General features: G+C 44.0%; 1 protein-coding gene across 1 annotated transcript; it reads right to left on the reverse strand.

Moving 5' to 3' along the window:
- Positions 1–399: 399 nt before the first annotated feature.
- On the reverse strand, positions 400–12,508 carry LOC118235450 (UDP-glucose 6-dehydrogenase-like). Its single transcript, XM_035432845.1, has 12 exons — positions 12,407–12,508; positions 9,316–9,484; positions 8,930–9,031; positions 8,328–8,528; positions 7,374–7,571; positions 5,932–6,079; positions 5,464–5,558; positions 4,925–5,055; positions 4,657–4,784; positions 2,576–2,667; positions 1,951–2,061; positions 400–1,498 (listed from the first exon to the last, which is right to left on the reverse strand). Exons 2-12 carry the CDS (start codon positions 9,475–9,477, stop codon positions 1,394–1,396), a joined length of 1,473 nt encoding a protein of 490 aa, XP_035288736.1. The 5' UTR covers positions 9,478–9,484; positions 12,407–12,508; the 3' UTR covers positions 400–1,393.
- Between the last annotated feature and the right edge of the window lie 1,250 nt (positions 12,509–13,758).

The following is a 13,758-nucleotide window of genomic DNA, read 5'->3' on the forward strand; positions in this document are numbered from 1 at the left end:
CTGTACGAAGTCCAAAACCATCACCAAACTGAACAGCTACCAAACTGTTAGATACAGTTAGCCCATATTGGATTGGATTGGGAGAGGTGCTGAGTAAGGATTACTGGAGACTGGAAACCACAGGAGTTTACAGAAAAGCTCCAAGGGGTCTTCATTAAAATGGAAACCTTAATATTTTCCAAATTACATATTTTAGACTTTAAGAAATAATAAACTGTAGATCACATGTCATTGGCAAAAATTGAAATTGCTCTACAGTAATTTATTATAGTGAGTACATTATCACTTTATATGTGCTAATGTGTTAAGAATTAATTGGATAAACACATTTATCCACAATAAAACCACTTTATAGGGTTGGAGATCCACACTTGGTGGGGTGGTAATTTCAAGTTTGAACATTTTAAATGTTTGTTGTTTGTGATATACCGTAACACTCTTCTGAAATACACAGAGCTATAACAGCCTGTCCATGAACCCTTAGTCCTGAGTTCAGAACCCATCCATGGCCATTACTGCGGGCAGTTTAATGACTGCAGAGTTTATGTGCTTCCACTTAATGCATCCATACGGTGTAGTTTTATTATGGAGTTCAATAGAGAAAGTCCACAAATTTCTTTTTTTAATGTGCCCATAAAAAATACGTTTTATTGGCTTTAGATACAACAGACATTTTCGTAGTTCAATGAAAACCATTATTGCAGTACTGAAAAAGCTATATTGCATTATTTTAAATGTTTCACTGTATGACATAAACCAACTTGTCAATATGGAACATCACACAATTCTTCAGTTAAAAAGGTTTTTTTTTTTTTTTACAGCAAGAAAATAACCAAATGAATCATCAGCAGCTTATAATTTAGTAGCCACATTTGCTGCATTAAATAATACTAGAAATACTTAAATAAAAAGAAAGCAATTTTATACAGAAATTATTGCATAGGCAGTAAACATTAACTGGCCCATGGCTTAAATATTTCTGGATTCAAAGGAAAAACAGAACAGTAGTTTACAATATAACAGCAGTGACAGAAAGAGGCTGTTTTATTCTGATTTGGAATAAGGCTTTTTCACTCATTGTAGAAAACAACAGCTAAACTCAAAGGTGAAAAAACCCTGAAAAAACAAACAGACAGGCAGACAGACACTTTTCAAAACTCCAAGTCCTCTGATGCTTTTAGACATAAAGCAGAATCCAATTCCATTTCCAAGTCTGACTTACTATATATAATATATATAACATATAACTATATATATATATATATATATATATATATATGACAACATATAAAAATGTGGCAATACTAAATATGAAATTGTAATTTTTTTCCTAATAAAACTGTTGAACCACTGCAGCACTGACCGTGCCGCACGCAGAAACACAGCTGCTGCCTCACTGTTTGGTCCTCTTGGGTGCGGGTAGGTGGTCTGGAGTGGGCGTGTTCTTGCTGCCATTGAAGGATATTCTTTGTTTTACTCTTTTACCAATGGTCTCCACCTAGAGAGGGAATTCAAATGTTTCATTTGACTTACACTTCACTTACACTTCACCTTTCACTCTCCTGATAGAGGGTCACCTCTATCAGACAACCGAGGATCAGGAAAATTGGGATTGCATCGGAACAAATGGGGGCTCGTCTGGAATCAGATTGTCAAATGAGAAACGTAACAGGAGAAGCGGTTGTTGCTGTGCAGTATTCCTTTTGAGGGGCCACTAGCAGGTCCCTAAAGATCATCAAACTCACGCAAGCTCTGTGCTAATTGCTTCCACACCTACGCCTGCGTTCCCTCTCGTAGCGGGCCGTTCACAGCTCAGCCAGAGAGTGTGAATGTGTGAATGAGGCCGTAAACCATTAAAACGACGCGTTCGTCGTGTCCCGCGCGCTCTGATTAGCAGTCACACGGGGGGGGGGGGGGGTCTGTGTTTCCCGCCACGGACACCAATCTCACCTGGAAGCCAATGTGCTGCAGCTCCTCGTGCAAGCTGTCCAGAATCCTCCTGCCGTCGAAGATGAACGCAGGCTTCAGCATGGCCGCGTAGATCCTTTCATATTCCAGTTCCTGTCGTGCGCAAACGCAGGCGACACACAGGAAGTACAGACATTAATGAAACCCTTTGTGTGAGGCCGAATATCTATGTGCTTCTACACTCAATCATATTATAGCATGCATGGGCAGTTTCATAGCACACATCTACAGGTTTATAGCATATGTGCACACATTAATGGTATTCATGCACAGTTTTATGGCCTGCATCTATTCTTTAATAGCATCCGTACATAGTTTTACAGCACCGGTGTGCAGTTGTAGAGCATCTATGGCTTTATAGCACCCATATACAGTTATATATATAGTTATATGGACACTCGATAGCTGTATATTGGTTAGAACATCAATGCACACTCTAATAGCACGAACATACACTTTCACAGCATGCGCCCACACACTCCAGTGCTACCGATGGTGCTGCCCCAGTTCCTGCAGCTGCAGCACACAGATTACTTTTTCCAAATTGAAGTACACTCCACAGCTCTATCCCCTATGGAACCATTGACCTTTGACCTTTGAGACAGACCTTGAACATGTCCCACTCCGTGCAGATGACGATGGCATGGGCATCCTCGCAGGCATCGTAAGGGTCCGCGGAGATGGTGACGAGATGAGAGACTGAGAACCGAGAGAGAGGTACAGGGAGAAGAGCGAGGGGAAGGAGAGAGGGGGTTAAACGGAGAGGGATGGAGAGAAGGGGGGAAAGATGAAGAGGCAAGGGAGCAGGGATATAGGGATTGAGAATGCAGTGACAGGGAGAAAAAAGACAGAAACAAAGTTGAGCCAAAGAAAGAATGGGTGTCAGAGATTACATTTTCACAATTGCAAAGAATATTTTTTATAGAATATATATGGAGGGTAAAATAGTACAAGCGCAACTACAGGAAAAAGATCTAATGCTTCCAGATGATGCACGTATCTATGGAGAGGGAGCAAAAGGATATTTTTATCCCATATGTCTGATACAGATGGAAACATCTGCTTAGTAAGCTGATTACTGACATCTGAAGTTCCGGGATGTTTAAATACAGGTGCGTTGGTCGGTTTCGTACAAATCTTGAAAAAATGTTTGTGAAAATTTTTGTCAGGTACAGACCCACTCCAGTGGAAGTCCCAACCTGTTTTTTTTGTCCTGTATCTTTGTAAAATTAAAATAGGCGGTGTGGGCGTAGGGTAGGCACTTTGATGTCTGTGGTGTCTCTGTGTAAATATTAATAAGTTGGTGAGAATATTGGTGTGTGTGCTTGAAAACAGGGTCTTATTAAGTCAGCCTGAACCTGCACATCTGAGATATGAGTGGGTTTGGACATTTTAACCCTGCATTCAGGTCTGGTTCAGATACTGGCAGGATGTTCTAAGTCTGGTGACACACCATGCTCTGTGCTGCTCTTTTTGCACTGGTATATGACCCTGTTCTCTGGCTGCTGCTACAGCATGCCTTCCCTTTAATGTGTGTTATGGTGAATACATATGACAGCAAATCTTAGTTTCCCTGGTGATGCCCATATTTTCAGCTTCTCAGATTGGATGTGCATGTTTTGTGTTCACAGAAAAAATTGAAAAGCGTGCTACTAGATATCTACTTGAAATCAGCTCCGCAATCAGCACTTTTACTGGGTGAGGGTGGCTGGACATGCCTTCCTGTGTGTGTGTTTTGTTTATAAGATTAGTCAATGTGAACTATATTGAATCTCTTTTTGAACTGATTATACACCGATTATACACTATATCACAGATCTATGTAGGCTCTCAACCTTCAAAATGCAGCGCACATATATTTTTGGCTTTTTAAAATTTATTTCCTGGGTGAAAATTGTGTAGAATCCTGAATTCATGTGACCACTGTACAATCTGCTCAGTAAATTAGAAATGGGCCATATCTGTTTCGGTGGTGTGCAGCCAAAAGAGCAAGGTGACATTACACATTACCGATGGGAAAATGGCAAATGTCAGCTGTATTTAGTTTTTACAACAAAATTAGGTGTTGACACGGAAGACTATTTCAATCACCTTCATTCAACTAAAAATATTTTTAGATGTTTCCAAAGAGTATTCTTTTCTCTTTTTTAAGCTACAGGTTAATTCAGTTAGAACGTGCTCTGTTTTTCTAGATGCCTGAAATAACTTACATATATATTCTATGTAATAAAGACTAGAATAAATATGCTGTATTAGAAATAATGTTTGTAAGTACATCTTAGACAACTAGCTGATACTAACTGTTACTTCTCTGAAGCTCGGATCCCCACTCATAACCTTTTCCTCATCAATTGTGGATGTTGAAGCAGATTGCCATACAAAAATGAAATGAGGAAATGTTTGTAAAATAAACCTGGGGTTCTCAAATCTGGCCCTCAGGGCCAGTAGTACTGCTGGTTCTCATTCCTCCCCTCCAATCAGGGACTGATTTAAACCTGACACACCAGGTGAGTGTAATCTCTGGCCAATCAGTGACATTATTGGACCATTAGCTATCAGGTAGAAGAAAAAAGCAGCAGTACTGTTGACCTCGAGGGCCAGATTAGAGTATCCCTGTAGTAAGCAGTGCTTTGTTATTGTTACAGCTGCGGCACATTTTTGGGCAGCCAGAGGAGGCGATAAAGATACCTCTGGATGGGTCTTCCCCGTGGGACAGGTCCTGAACGATCTGCTCCGGCTTCACCTTCGGGTCGTAGATGTGGAGGCGGGCGCCCTCGTCCATCAGGTACCTGCTGATGTAGATGGTGGAGGACTCTCTGCCATGGAAACAAGAGGGGGCGGGGTTTAATTTGAGGAAGAAGAAAAGATTGTGACAAAAACATTTGCAGACTGTGAGTGGGTGGGGTTGAGGTAGAGGGAAGGTGACTGAAATATTTGGGGGGGGCCTCCCACTTACCTGGTGTCGCCAGTGTCCTTCTTGAAAGCAAACCCAAGCAGGGCGATCTTCTTGTCCGTCACCGTGTTGAAAAGGCAACCGATGATTCTCGAGGAGAAGCGCTTCCGCTGGTAATCGTTGATCTCGATCACCTAGACAGAGAGCAAGTAGATGGACAGACATCTTGTATCATAACCTGACCTTAGCAGTGATGAACGGTGCATAATTGGGTGTTGTGTCACCAAGGGAGGGAGGAGCCCAGCCTGTCCTCATCTCATCCCATGCCAGGAACTCATTAAAGCCCTTTGAAGTGCAGGTTTTTAGGTCAGTCAGTGTACTAGAACCCCATTGCTTTCAATTACCAGCATCAACTGTTACATCAGCATTAGCATGTTCAGTTAAGAGCATTCTAATTGCATATTTGTGATCTCATGCCTGAAATGGTTAATGAAACAGACCTATGAGTACGACTGTTCATTTCAAACTGGGAGAATACAAAGAAAATCAGGAATGCAATCTGGTCAAAAAAGGAAAGATTGTTTATTTCAGGAGACACTCACCTGTTGCCAGTATCTGGCCACCTCAGGCAGGCTCAGAGCTTCGCACAGGTAGACGAGGTTGAGGACGTCCTTCTGGAAACAGCTGCCCCCGAAGCCTGCAAACAGACGGACGGACAGACGGACAAACGGACAGATCAGCACTGCAGCTCACTGCAAACAGTAACCGCAGAATGAATAGAAATACAATCCACCGTACACTCCGAGGGAAAAAGGCTGAGACTGGAAAAGAAAGAAAAAAAATTGACAAATGACAAATTGGATTTCATGGGCTGTTAAAAGCGTGGCACACAGTGACCTTTCTTCACATTTGAAGAGCCCCAGAGAGGCCACACAGCAGACATCTTTTGGGGAATAATGGAGGTGGGTTACCCAGAAGTTTGACTCACACAGACTGCTAAATTCCAGCAAGTCTTTTAACCGTCTCCCCCCCTTCCACCCACCCACGACCCCCTCCTTTCCCTCACGTACCCACACTGGCCTTGAGGAAGCGGCTGCCGATTCGCCGGTCGGTGCCGATGGCGTGGGCCACCTCTTCCACATCTGCCCCAGTGACCTCACACACCGCGCTGATGGAGTTGATGCTGCTGATTCGCTGAGCGAGAAAAGCGTTGGCTGCCTGTGGGGGGGTGGGGTGGTCAAACGGAAAGGACCAGCAGTGGAGAGTACAGAAAAAAAAGGGGAGGGAAAACCAAAATATGATTTAGTTAAAGTATTTATAGTCTTATATTTGCACTTACAGCATAATCTAATTTCTGTTACTTTTTTTCTAAATAAGACAAAATATTGCCAATGACACAGTTTGACTCATTTCCAATGGGGTAAGAAAATCTTACTTATCAAGCAAACATTAACGTAGAACAGCTAATGCTTTATACTTGAAAACAAAAATAAAAGATTTTTAAATCGCATTACAAGTCTAAAACACTTGTTACGACAGACTTTGTTTTTCAGTAAACAACCAACACCATTTTAAAATTGGGGGGAGAAAGAGGTCAAGCTAGAGGGGGAAGGTAGTTAGTGTGGTCCTTCTACATTCACCAAATGCAGAAAACACAGGAGAAGAATACAACACAGGCTGCCAAAAATGTGCCATCCATGCTGAGACCAGTCGGGTGTTGGGAGGGCTTTCAAACAAAATGTTCGCTGTGGCTGCGGCATAGCTACAAGGGACAAGGCACATCAATACGCCATGTTAGACTAAGCTGCACAGCTACACAACCGTAGTCCCAGTAAAATAAGCGAAAAGAAACACTCCACGTTATCTGAGAGCAGAAAGCAGGTGTTCGCGCATACGCGTGGACATGCGGGCAGAAGCCATAATGATCTGTGGCTGGCAGGCCTGTAAGGTAGGGCATGACTGGCCAGGGAGGGACAGCATCAGACTGCCGGAGCCGGTTGCGTGTGATGCGTACTGCTGTGCTCTGATGCGCACTGCTGCGCATGTGTACTGCTGCTGACTGCGCAGCCCAGATGGAGGCCTGTGGAGGGAAAGGAACTGGCAGCTGGCACCCTTCACTTCAGAGGACAGTGCTTGCTGAGTCTGCGTCTTTCAAATGAATGCCTTAACCTCCTAAGACCTGGCAATTCATATTTTTGGTCCCCTGTAGGGGACATGAGTCTTTGGTCTTAATCTCAAGAACCATTTATTCTGCTATGCTGAAATCTACACTACAAGGGACCTTCAATAATAATAAAATAAATAATATTTTTGAAAATATTTTCATTGCAACATTTCATTCAAGACACCAAGAGAATATGTCAAAAACTTGAAATACATAATTTTTTTTTTCTGAGTATCAGGAGGATATACTGCACTGTACCATTGGGATTGGGATTGGCATAATAGCACATGACTGGCTATTCTGAACTGTGCGGAAATATGAAAACTGGGTACAAAAACCAGGGCGCACCAGTTTTGAAAGCTCTGAAGACCAGGTATTGGTGGTGATGATCTTGCTCTTGGGGACCCAGTGCTCATAGATTCTGTGAAGTGCCTCGATTGCCCTCTGACCCTCAGGGGTCTCATCTCCTCCAATCAGCACCCGGTCGGGGTTCTTCAGGTCAGCGATGGCCGTTCCCTCCGCTAGGAATTCTGGGTTGGAGAGGACCTGGGTGTGAGCCAGATGAGACAAGCGTGAAAGTTTCTGCTGATGGCCCTTGATTACGCAAACATCGAGGCAAAGGACAAAAATAGTGAATTTGCCACCTTAGGAGACAACAAGTCCAATAGAGAACAGCGGTAGTCATCTCTGGTCCACCCACACTAAAGAGCCCTAGACAAAGTGCACACACTCCCCTGTGTGACTGTTTCACACACTTCAGACAACACTGGACAACAGCGGATAGCTTTCTCTCAGCCTGAGGATCCCGGGCTGTTTTTTTTTTTTAAAACAACCACCCCTGGACTTGCGCTCAATGCCCTTCTCCCTCACCTGGAAGCTGAGGCTGCTCTTGGCCTTCTCCCTCACCTGGAAGCTGAGGCTGCTCTTGTCTTTCTCTCTCACCTGGAAGCTGAGGCTGCTCTTGTCTTTCTCTCTCACCTGGAAGCTGAGGCTGCTCTTGGCCTTCTCCCTCACCTGGAAGCTGAGGCTGCTCTAGCCCTTCTCTCTCACCTGGAAGCTGAGGCTGCTCTTGGCCTTCTCCCTCACCTGGAAGCTGAGGCTGCTCTTGGCCTTCTCTCTCACCTGGAAGCTGAGGCTGCTCTTGGCCTTCTCTCCCACCTGGAAGCTGAGGCTGCTCTTGGCCTTCTCTCTCACCTGGAAGCTGAGGCTGCTCTTGGCCTTCTCTCTCACCTGGAAGCTGAGGCTGCTCTTGCCCTTCTCTCTCACCTGGAAGCTGAGGCTGCTCTTGGCCTTCTCTCTCACCTGGAAGCTGAGGCTGCTCTTGGTGTTGGCGTTGAAGATGCGGCGGATGCTCTCCGCGGCGCGCACCGGCACCGTGCTCTTCTCCACCACAATCTTGCAGCCGCGGGACACGTCAGCGATGCGCCTGGCGCACGCCTCGATGTACTTCAGGTCTGCCGCCCGCCCCTTCCCGATGCCGAACGTCTTTGTGGGCGTGTTCACCTTAAATTGAGGGAAAACGGTCGCCGAATCATTGATATTTCCACAGCAAATTCCTGGGCTAGACAGCTATAGTGCAGCTCTCTATAGCACAGCGTACATATGTGAGTTCTTTTTCAAGCAATGCAATCTACACTTCTTTAAAGAGCAATGGTCCTCAACCTGGGTCCTGGGCAAACATGTTTTCTGCAGATTTTTCAGTGATTAATTGATGAGTTGAAAGCAGGATTAATTCTAAAGCAAGGTTAATTCACCTGACCTGTTTTTAGGATTGAATTGGTTTCTGACATTAATTTAGAACCATAAACAAATAGGCTGAGTGACTGTGAAGGACCAGTGTGGGAAGTGGAATTCAGGGTTGGCCTGAAGGGAACCCAGGCAGTGAAGGGAAGGGTTGGTTTTACCGATATAAAGATCAGGTCTGCATCCTGGATAGCTGTATCGATGTCCGTGGAGAAAAAGAGGTTGACCCCTCGACATGACTCCACCACTTCCTGTAGTCCAGGCTGGCAAGGGGTAGGGCATACAAGGTTAAGGCAAATAGGTTATATTCCATGTTCTGTTCACATTGCATCTTGGGTAATATGTTTATGCTAGTTCTAACATGCATTCGCATTTACTCAGTAATGTTACACTAAACATTTTCTAAACTGAAGTATACTATGTTATACATAAGAATACTTGAAGCATAATTAGTTTTTATCAAGTATACTTGGCTTAGTATACTATTTTTTCACATGGGACACCAGCACGTTGTGTACTCCCCTGCCCACCCCCGCAGAACGCTCACCTCGAATATGGGGAGGTTGTCGGAATTCCAGGCCCGAATGCGGTCCTCGTTCAGATCCACCACCGTGACCGTCACCTCCGGGCACATCTGAGCTATGACGGTGCAAGTGGGGCCGCCCACGTACCCCGCCCCAATACAGCAGATGCTCTTCACCTCCACCATCCTCGCTCTGGGTAATTACAATCATGGGTCAGTAACTGCAATCTGATGACAGTAATGAAGGGGTGAGGATGGAGAATGAGAATGACGAGAAAAGGAAATGCTGAGAAAATGCCAACGAAAGCGAAAATGCTAATTTATCCCTTTTTACAAGTTTTTTTTTCAAGACAATCACTTGGCAGACACTCTTATCCAGAGTAACTTACTGAAGTGGAGGACATCAGTGTTAGAGAACATCTCCGGAATACAAATGTGTAATATCACCAAGAAGGCACAGAAGGATCATCAAGAATCAACAGGCGTAAAGTTAGCCGAAAAAAACAACAATTTGTACTGTAAAGAAAAGGAAGCCATTCGGATAATAAAGCTATCTTTACACATCTGTACTTCTAAACAATATAGCTCATTCAGCAGCTTATACATTCAGCAGCACTATAGCTCATTTACCACCATGGAGCCAGTACAGACAGGAAACATGACCTGGCACATGCTGGGCGGGGGTAGGGGGGGTTGGGGGATTATCCCTGGGAGGAAAGGTGTGGCTGATGTGAAGGGTCTAATGATCTGATGGTCTAATGACCTATTGAGGGTTGCAGTAGTGCAGATGGGTAACGACCAGCACCTGGACGAAGAGCTGGGTTGAGGAAATGCTGAGGAAGGGGATGTTGTGCAGGAAGAATCTGACTGCCTGACATTGCGGTGTGATGTTTTGGACAAAAGCATCAGCCAAATAAATGTAATGTTCTCGGAGAGGGACAGTTCGCTGTCCAGTACCACTCCCAGAATTCCTAGCAGATGAAGACGGTGACACTGTGGTGCCATACAGGGTGAGTGACAGGTCAAGTCGGGGATGGGGGGTGGTGGGCTATAACAGCATCTCAGTTTTAGCCAAGTTGAGTTTTAAGTGATGGTTTGCCATCCATCTCAAGAAGTCTTGTAGGCAAGCTGAGATGTGGGCTGGGACCAGCGTGTCACAGCGGGGAAGGAGAGAAATGTTGTGTGGCATCAGCGTTACAATGATAAGACATACCAAGGGAGGAGAAAACAGAACCAAGATACTTTTTTATAGAGAGAGAAGATGACAGGATCCAGGATCGAAAGCTGGGGGGCACCTGTCGAGAAGTTTCGAGGTCTTGAAACTGTGCCTCCCCAAGCAAACTGGGAGGAGCGACTCTGGCGGTATACAGCACACCATGTGAGAGCTGAGCCGCGGATGGTAGTCAAGGAAGACGGCAAGAAGTGGTGTCTAACTGTGTAAAATGTCGCAGAGAGACTGAGGGAATTGAGGATGGAGAATTGAGGAGAGCGAACCTGCTTTTGCAGGGCACAGCTCATTTCTGTCTATGAGGTTTGTCTCTGTTTGTCAGTCAGCCCTGAAACCAGACTGGTGAGAATCTAGAAGGTCAGTTGTGAGAATTCCATGTGAGAGGCCACACCACGGAGTGTCATAAACTCGACTTAAATAAAATCCAACAAATTAAGTGCTTGCTTTATCACTTACAGGCCACAGCATATGCATAGCTCAGGTGAAAGCCTCTTCATTTAATCTGTAGGAATTTAGCCCAAGGCTACATGTCAATTGCAGATGGGACTCAATGCCATCTGTGATGTGTGCTTTCTCTCATATGGAATTTGTGCATTCCCTGAAGATATTAATAAAATCTTTTTACCTCAGGGACTGATCTAGACAGTCTTCCTTATGTTTCCCACAGTTTTATACTTTACACTTCATTCTCCCTCCACTTCAGACAGCATTTCTGTATCATTCCATCAACCCCCCTCCCACGCCCCCCCAAACCAAGCATGGTGTACAGGCACAGAGACTCCTGTGTGTAGCTGTCACAGTTATCCGAGATTTTGTCAAGCTTCCACATGAACACACACACACACACAACGCACACGCACACAGTCCCCTCTCTCTATCGCTGACACACCGAGCTTTCACAGTTCCCCTAGTCCCGAACCTATTTTCAACATAAGTCAGTCATTTTTCTAACCTTCACCCCCGTATTAATGTTTAAATAGACCCCTCAGTAGGGAACCTTTCCAGACAGAGGCAGACTTGTTCTATTGACAGCCATGGAGCAGCAGAGAGGTTCTCCAAGCTCCGCCCATCTCCAGAAAACTACTGATGGGAACATTTTCTGTGCCGGGCTGTTTGTACTGACACATGGCAAAGCTAAAGCAAGAAGCCGGTAGATGGGGCCCCCAACCCAAGTTCTTGAGACCCGCAAGGTCAATTGGTTATTGTTGTCATTTTAAAAACCAGTAAACAGTTCAGAGCCAGGGAACCACAAACAATTTAATTTGAGTCTGTAATCAGCTGCTCTAATTTACCGAAAGTGCTAAAAAGAAAAAAAAAAGAAAAGAAAAAAAAAACATCTTTTAACATTTAACAGTAAAAGAAGGCGATTGACATACATTCGCATGTAAATAGCCTAATATACGAAATAAACGTAGGGAAAAGTATATCTCAGCTACACTTAAATTATTTGTTGCATTAGTAACTTTTACACAGAAAAACATAACGAAAAGGTAGGCTAAACTACACAGGAAACTATCCGCATAATAAAACAACAATAAAACTTTTGCCCGGCCAGATTTATAACGTTTGATTTTTTACATGATAGTAACCGGACATTAAACAAAGAAAATAAAATCTTATTGCAGCTCGGGTAACCTACTGCACATGCAGTGACGGTCAGACAAGCCGTACCACCTGTAGCCTGATAAGTTAGACCGCTATTCAATATACGTAGAAGAATAATGTTATTACCCGTGGAGTTTAGTCGAGGGAACAATCGAACGTTTTGTTATGTTTTGACAAAATAACAGTTAGAGGCAGGGATACATGCACACACGCAGCTAGGTAACAATACAAGCATACGTTTAGCAAAGTAAAAAAGTAGCCTACAATATTTTTATAACCTACCTTCAAGAAGGATAGTCGCTGGGACAATGTCGCAATGAAAGTACCAAGTTTTCCCCCCTATTATAACCAGCACCTCTCTGCAGCCCTGGAGGCTGACAGTCTGGTTTTTGGGTATAGGTGGGGGCGGGTCACATTCCTTTGTCATCATTTCCTCGCGCCCCGCCCCCTTTCCCAGCAAGTCGACGGTGTGAATCAGGCTACTGTTAATAACGGGTTTCTCAATTATGACACTGCACTGTCCAGTGCTCCACGAATAATTTTGATAGAAATTGGCTTGTGAACATCAGCGATTAATTTTCTTGATCAGAAATAATGCCGTTGCTTTCTCGGCATTTCATTATCGAGTTTCTATCCTGCCACGTTGCATAAAATAAGAACTCTTCCTTTACTGCAACTGTTCCTGTGTAGTATTTATTCAAGTTTATTTATTTTAATGATGCATGACTGTACAAAAAAAGAATTAGGCTACCAACCCATGCGCTCAAAGAAGTTTTTAACAAAGTAGGCTATATAACAAATGAATGGTGCGTTGGCTTCTCATAGATAATCATAGAAAGGAAAGACGGGAGCCCGCACTCTTAATGAATTGATATAGATTATGAATGTCTACGCAACAAAATCATTTTCATTTTTATTCCTATTTGGACAAAGAGACAGACACTGAGGACGGCTAAGGCCGAAACATGTCTATAGTATACTATAATAGATATATAATCTATATCTATTCATTAAGAGTGCGGGCTCCCGTCTTTCCTTTTAATGATGCATGACTGAACATGTTCCGAGAGCTTGTGTTTCGACTGAGACCCGCTAGTAACACCAAACGGTACTGTACGATTTGAGTGCAGCTGTCAACTCACTGCATCTACATTTTTGTTAACTGGCCAATCTGAGCATTCACCAATATCCGTGTGCCTCCCGTAATACGCTACATCTTTCAATTGCCGCTTCAATGTCTGTAGGCCTAATTTGTAGTGGTTACAGGATAAATGCATGCCAGGCTGTGTTTGCGTCCCTGGGGCACAATCATCCACTGGCACTAGATAAATAGGACTGTTTATCTCCTCCCACAGTCCTTCGCATCTCTAATTGGCCTTTTCTGTCAGTCTTATTATGTATTACATGTCATTCTCCCTCAAGTTTGGCCTACAATTTTCATTGCAGGGTTCTCAAATTCAGGCCCAGAGGATCCCAATGTGTGCTGATTTTCATTTCAGCCACATTTACAACCTCTGAATTGTAAACAGCTGAAAACGGTTCATAGAGAAGCCTAATGTTTATTGAAGATTTACTTATCCTTGGGAGCAACCTTATGTCAGAAATAGCTCTGCCAGAACAAATATTCACATTCC

Source organism: Anguilla anguilla, chromosome 9 (assembly GCF_013347855.1).
Source record: "Anguilla anguilla isolate fAngAng1 chromosome 9, fAngAng1.pri, whole genome shotgun sequence".
NCBI classification, from domain to species: domain Eukaryota; kingdom Metazoa; phylum Chordata; class Actinopteri; order Anguilliformes; family Anguillidae; genus Anguilla; species Anguilla anguilla.

Bases quoted from the DNA above. Each gene is read 5' to 3' on its own strand.
- LOC118235450 (XM_035432845.1), bottom strand. From the start codon at position 9,477: ATGGTGGAGGTGAAGAGCATCTGCTGTATTGGGGCGGGGTACGTGGGC. The intron at 2,062-2,575 runs GTCTGTCTCAAA...TGCGCACGACAG, and splicing joins CGGAGTGGGACATGTTCAAG to GAACTGGAATATGAAAGGAT. The intron at 1,499-1,950 runs GTGAGATTGGTG...TTCCCTCTCTAG, and splicing joins TGCAGCACATTGGCTTCCAG to GTGGAGACCATTGGTAAAAG.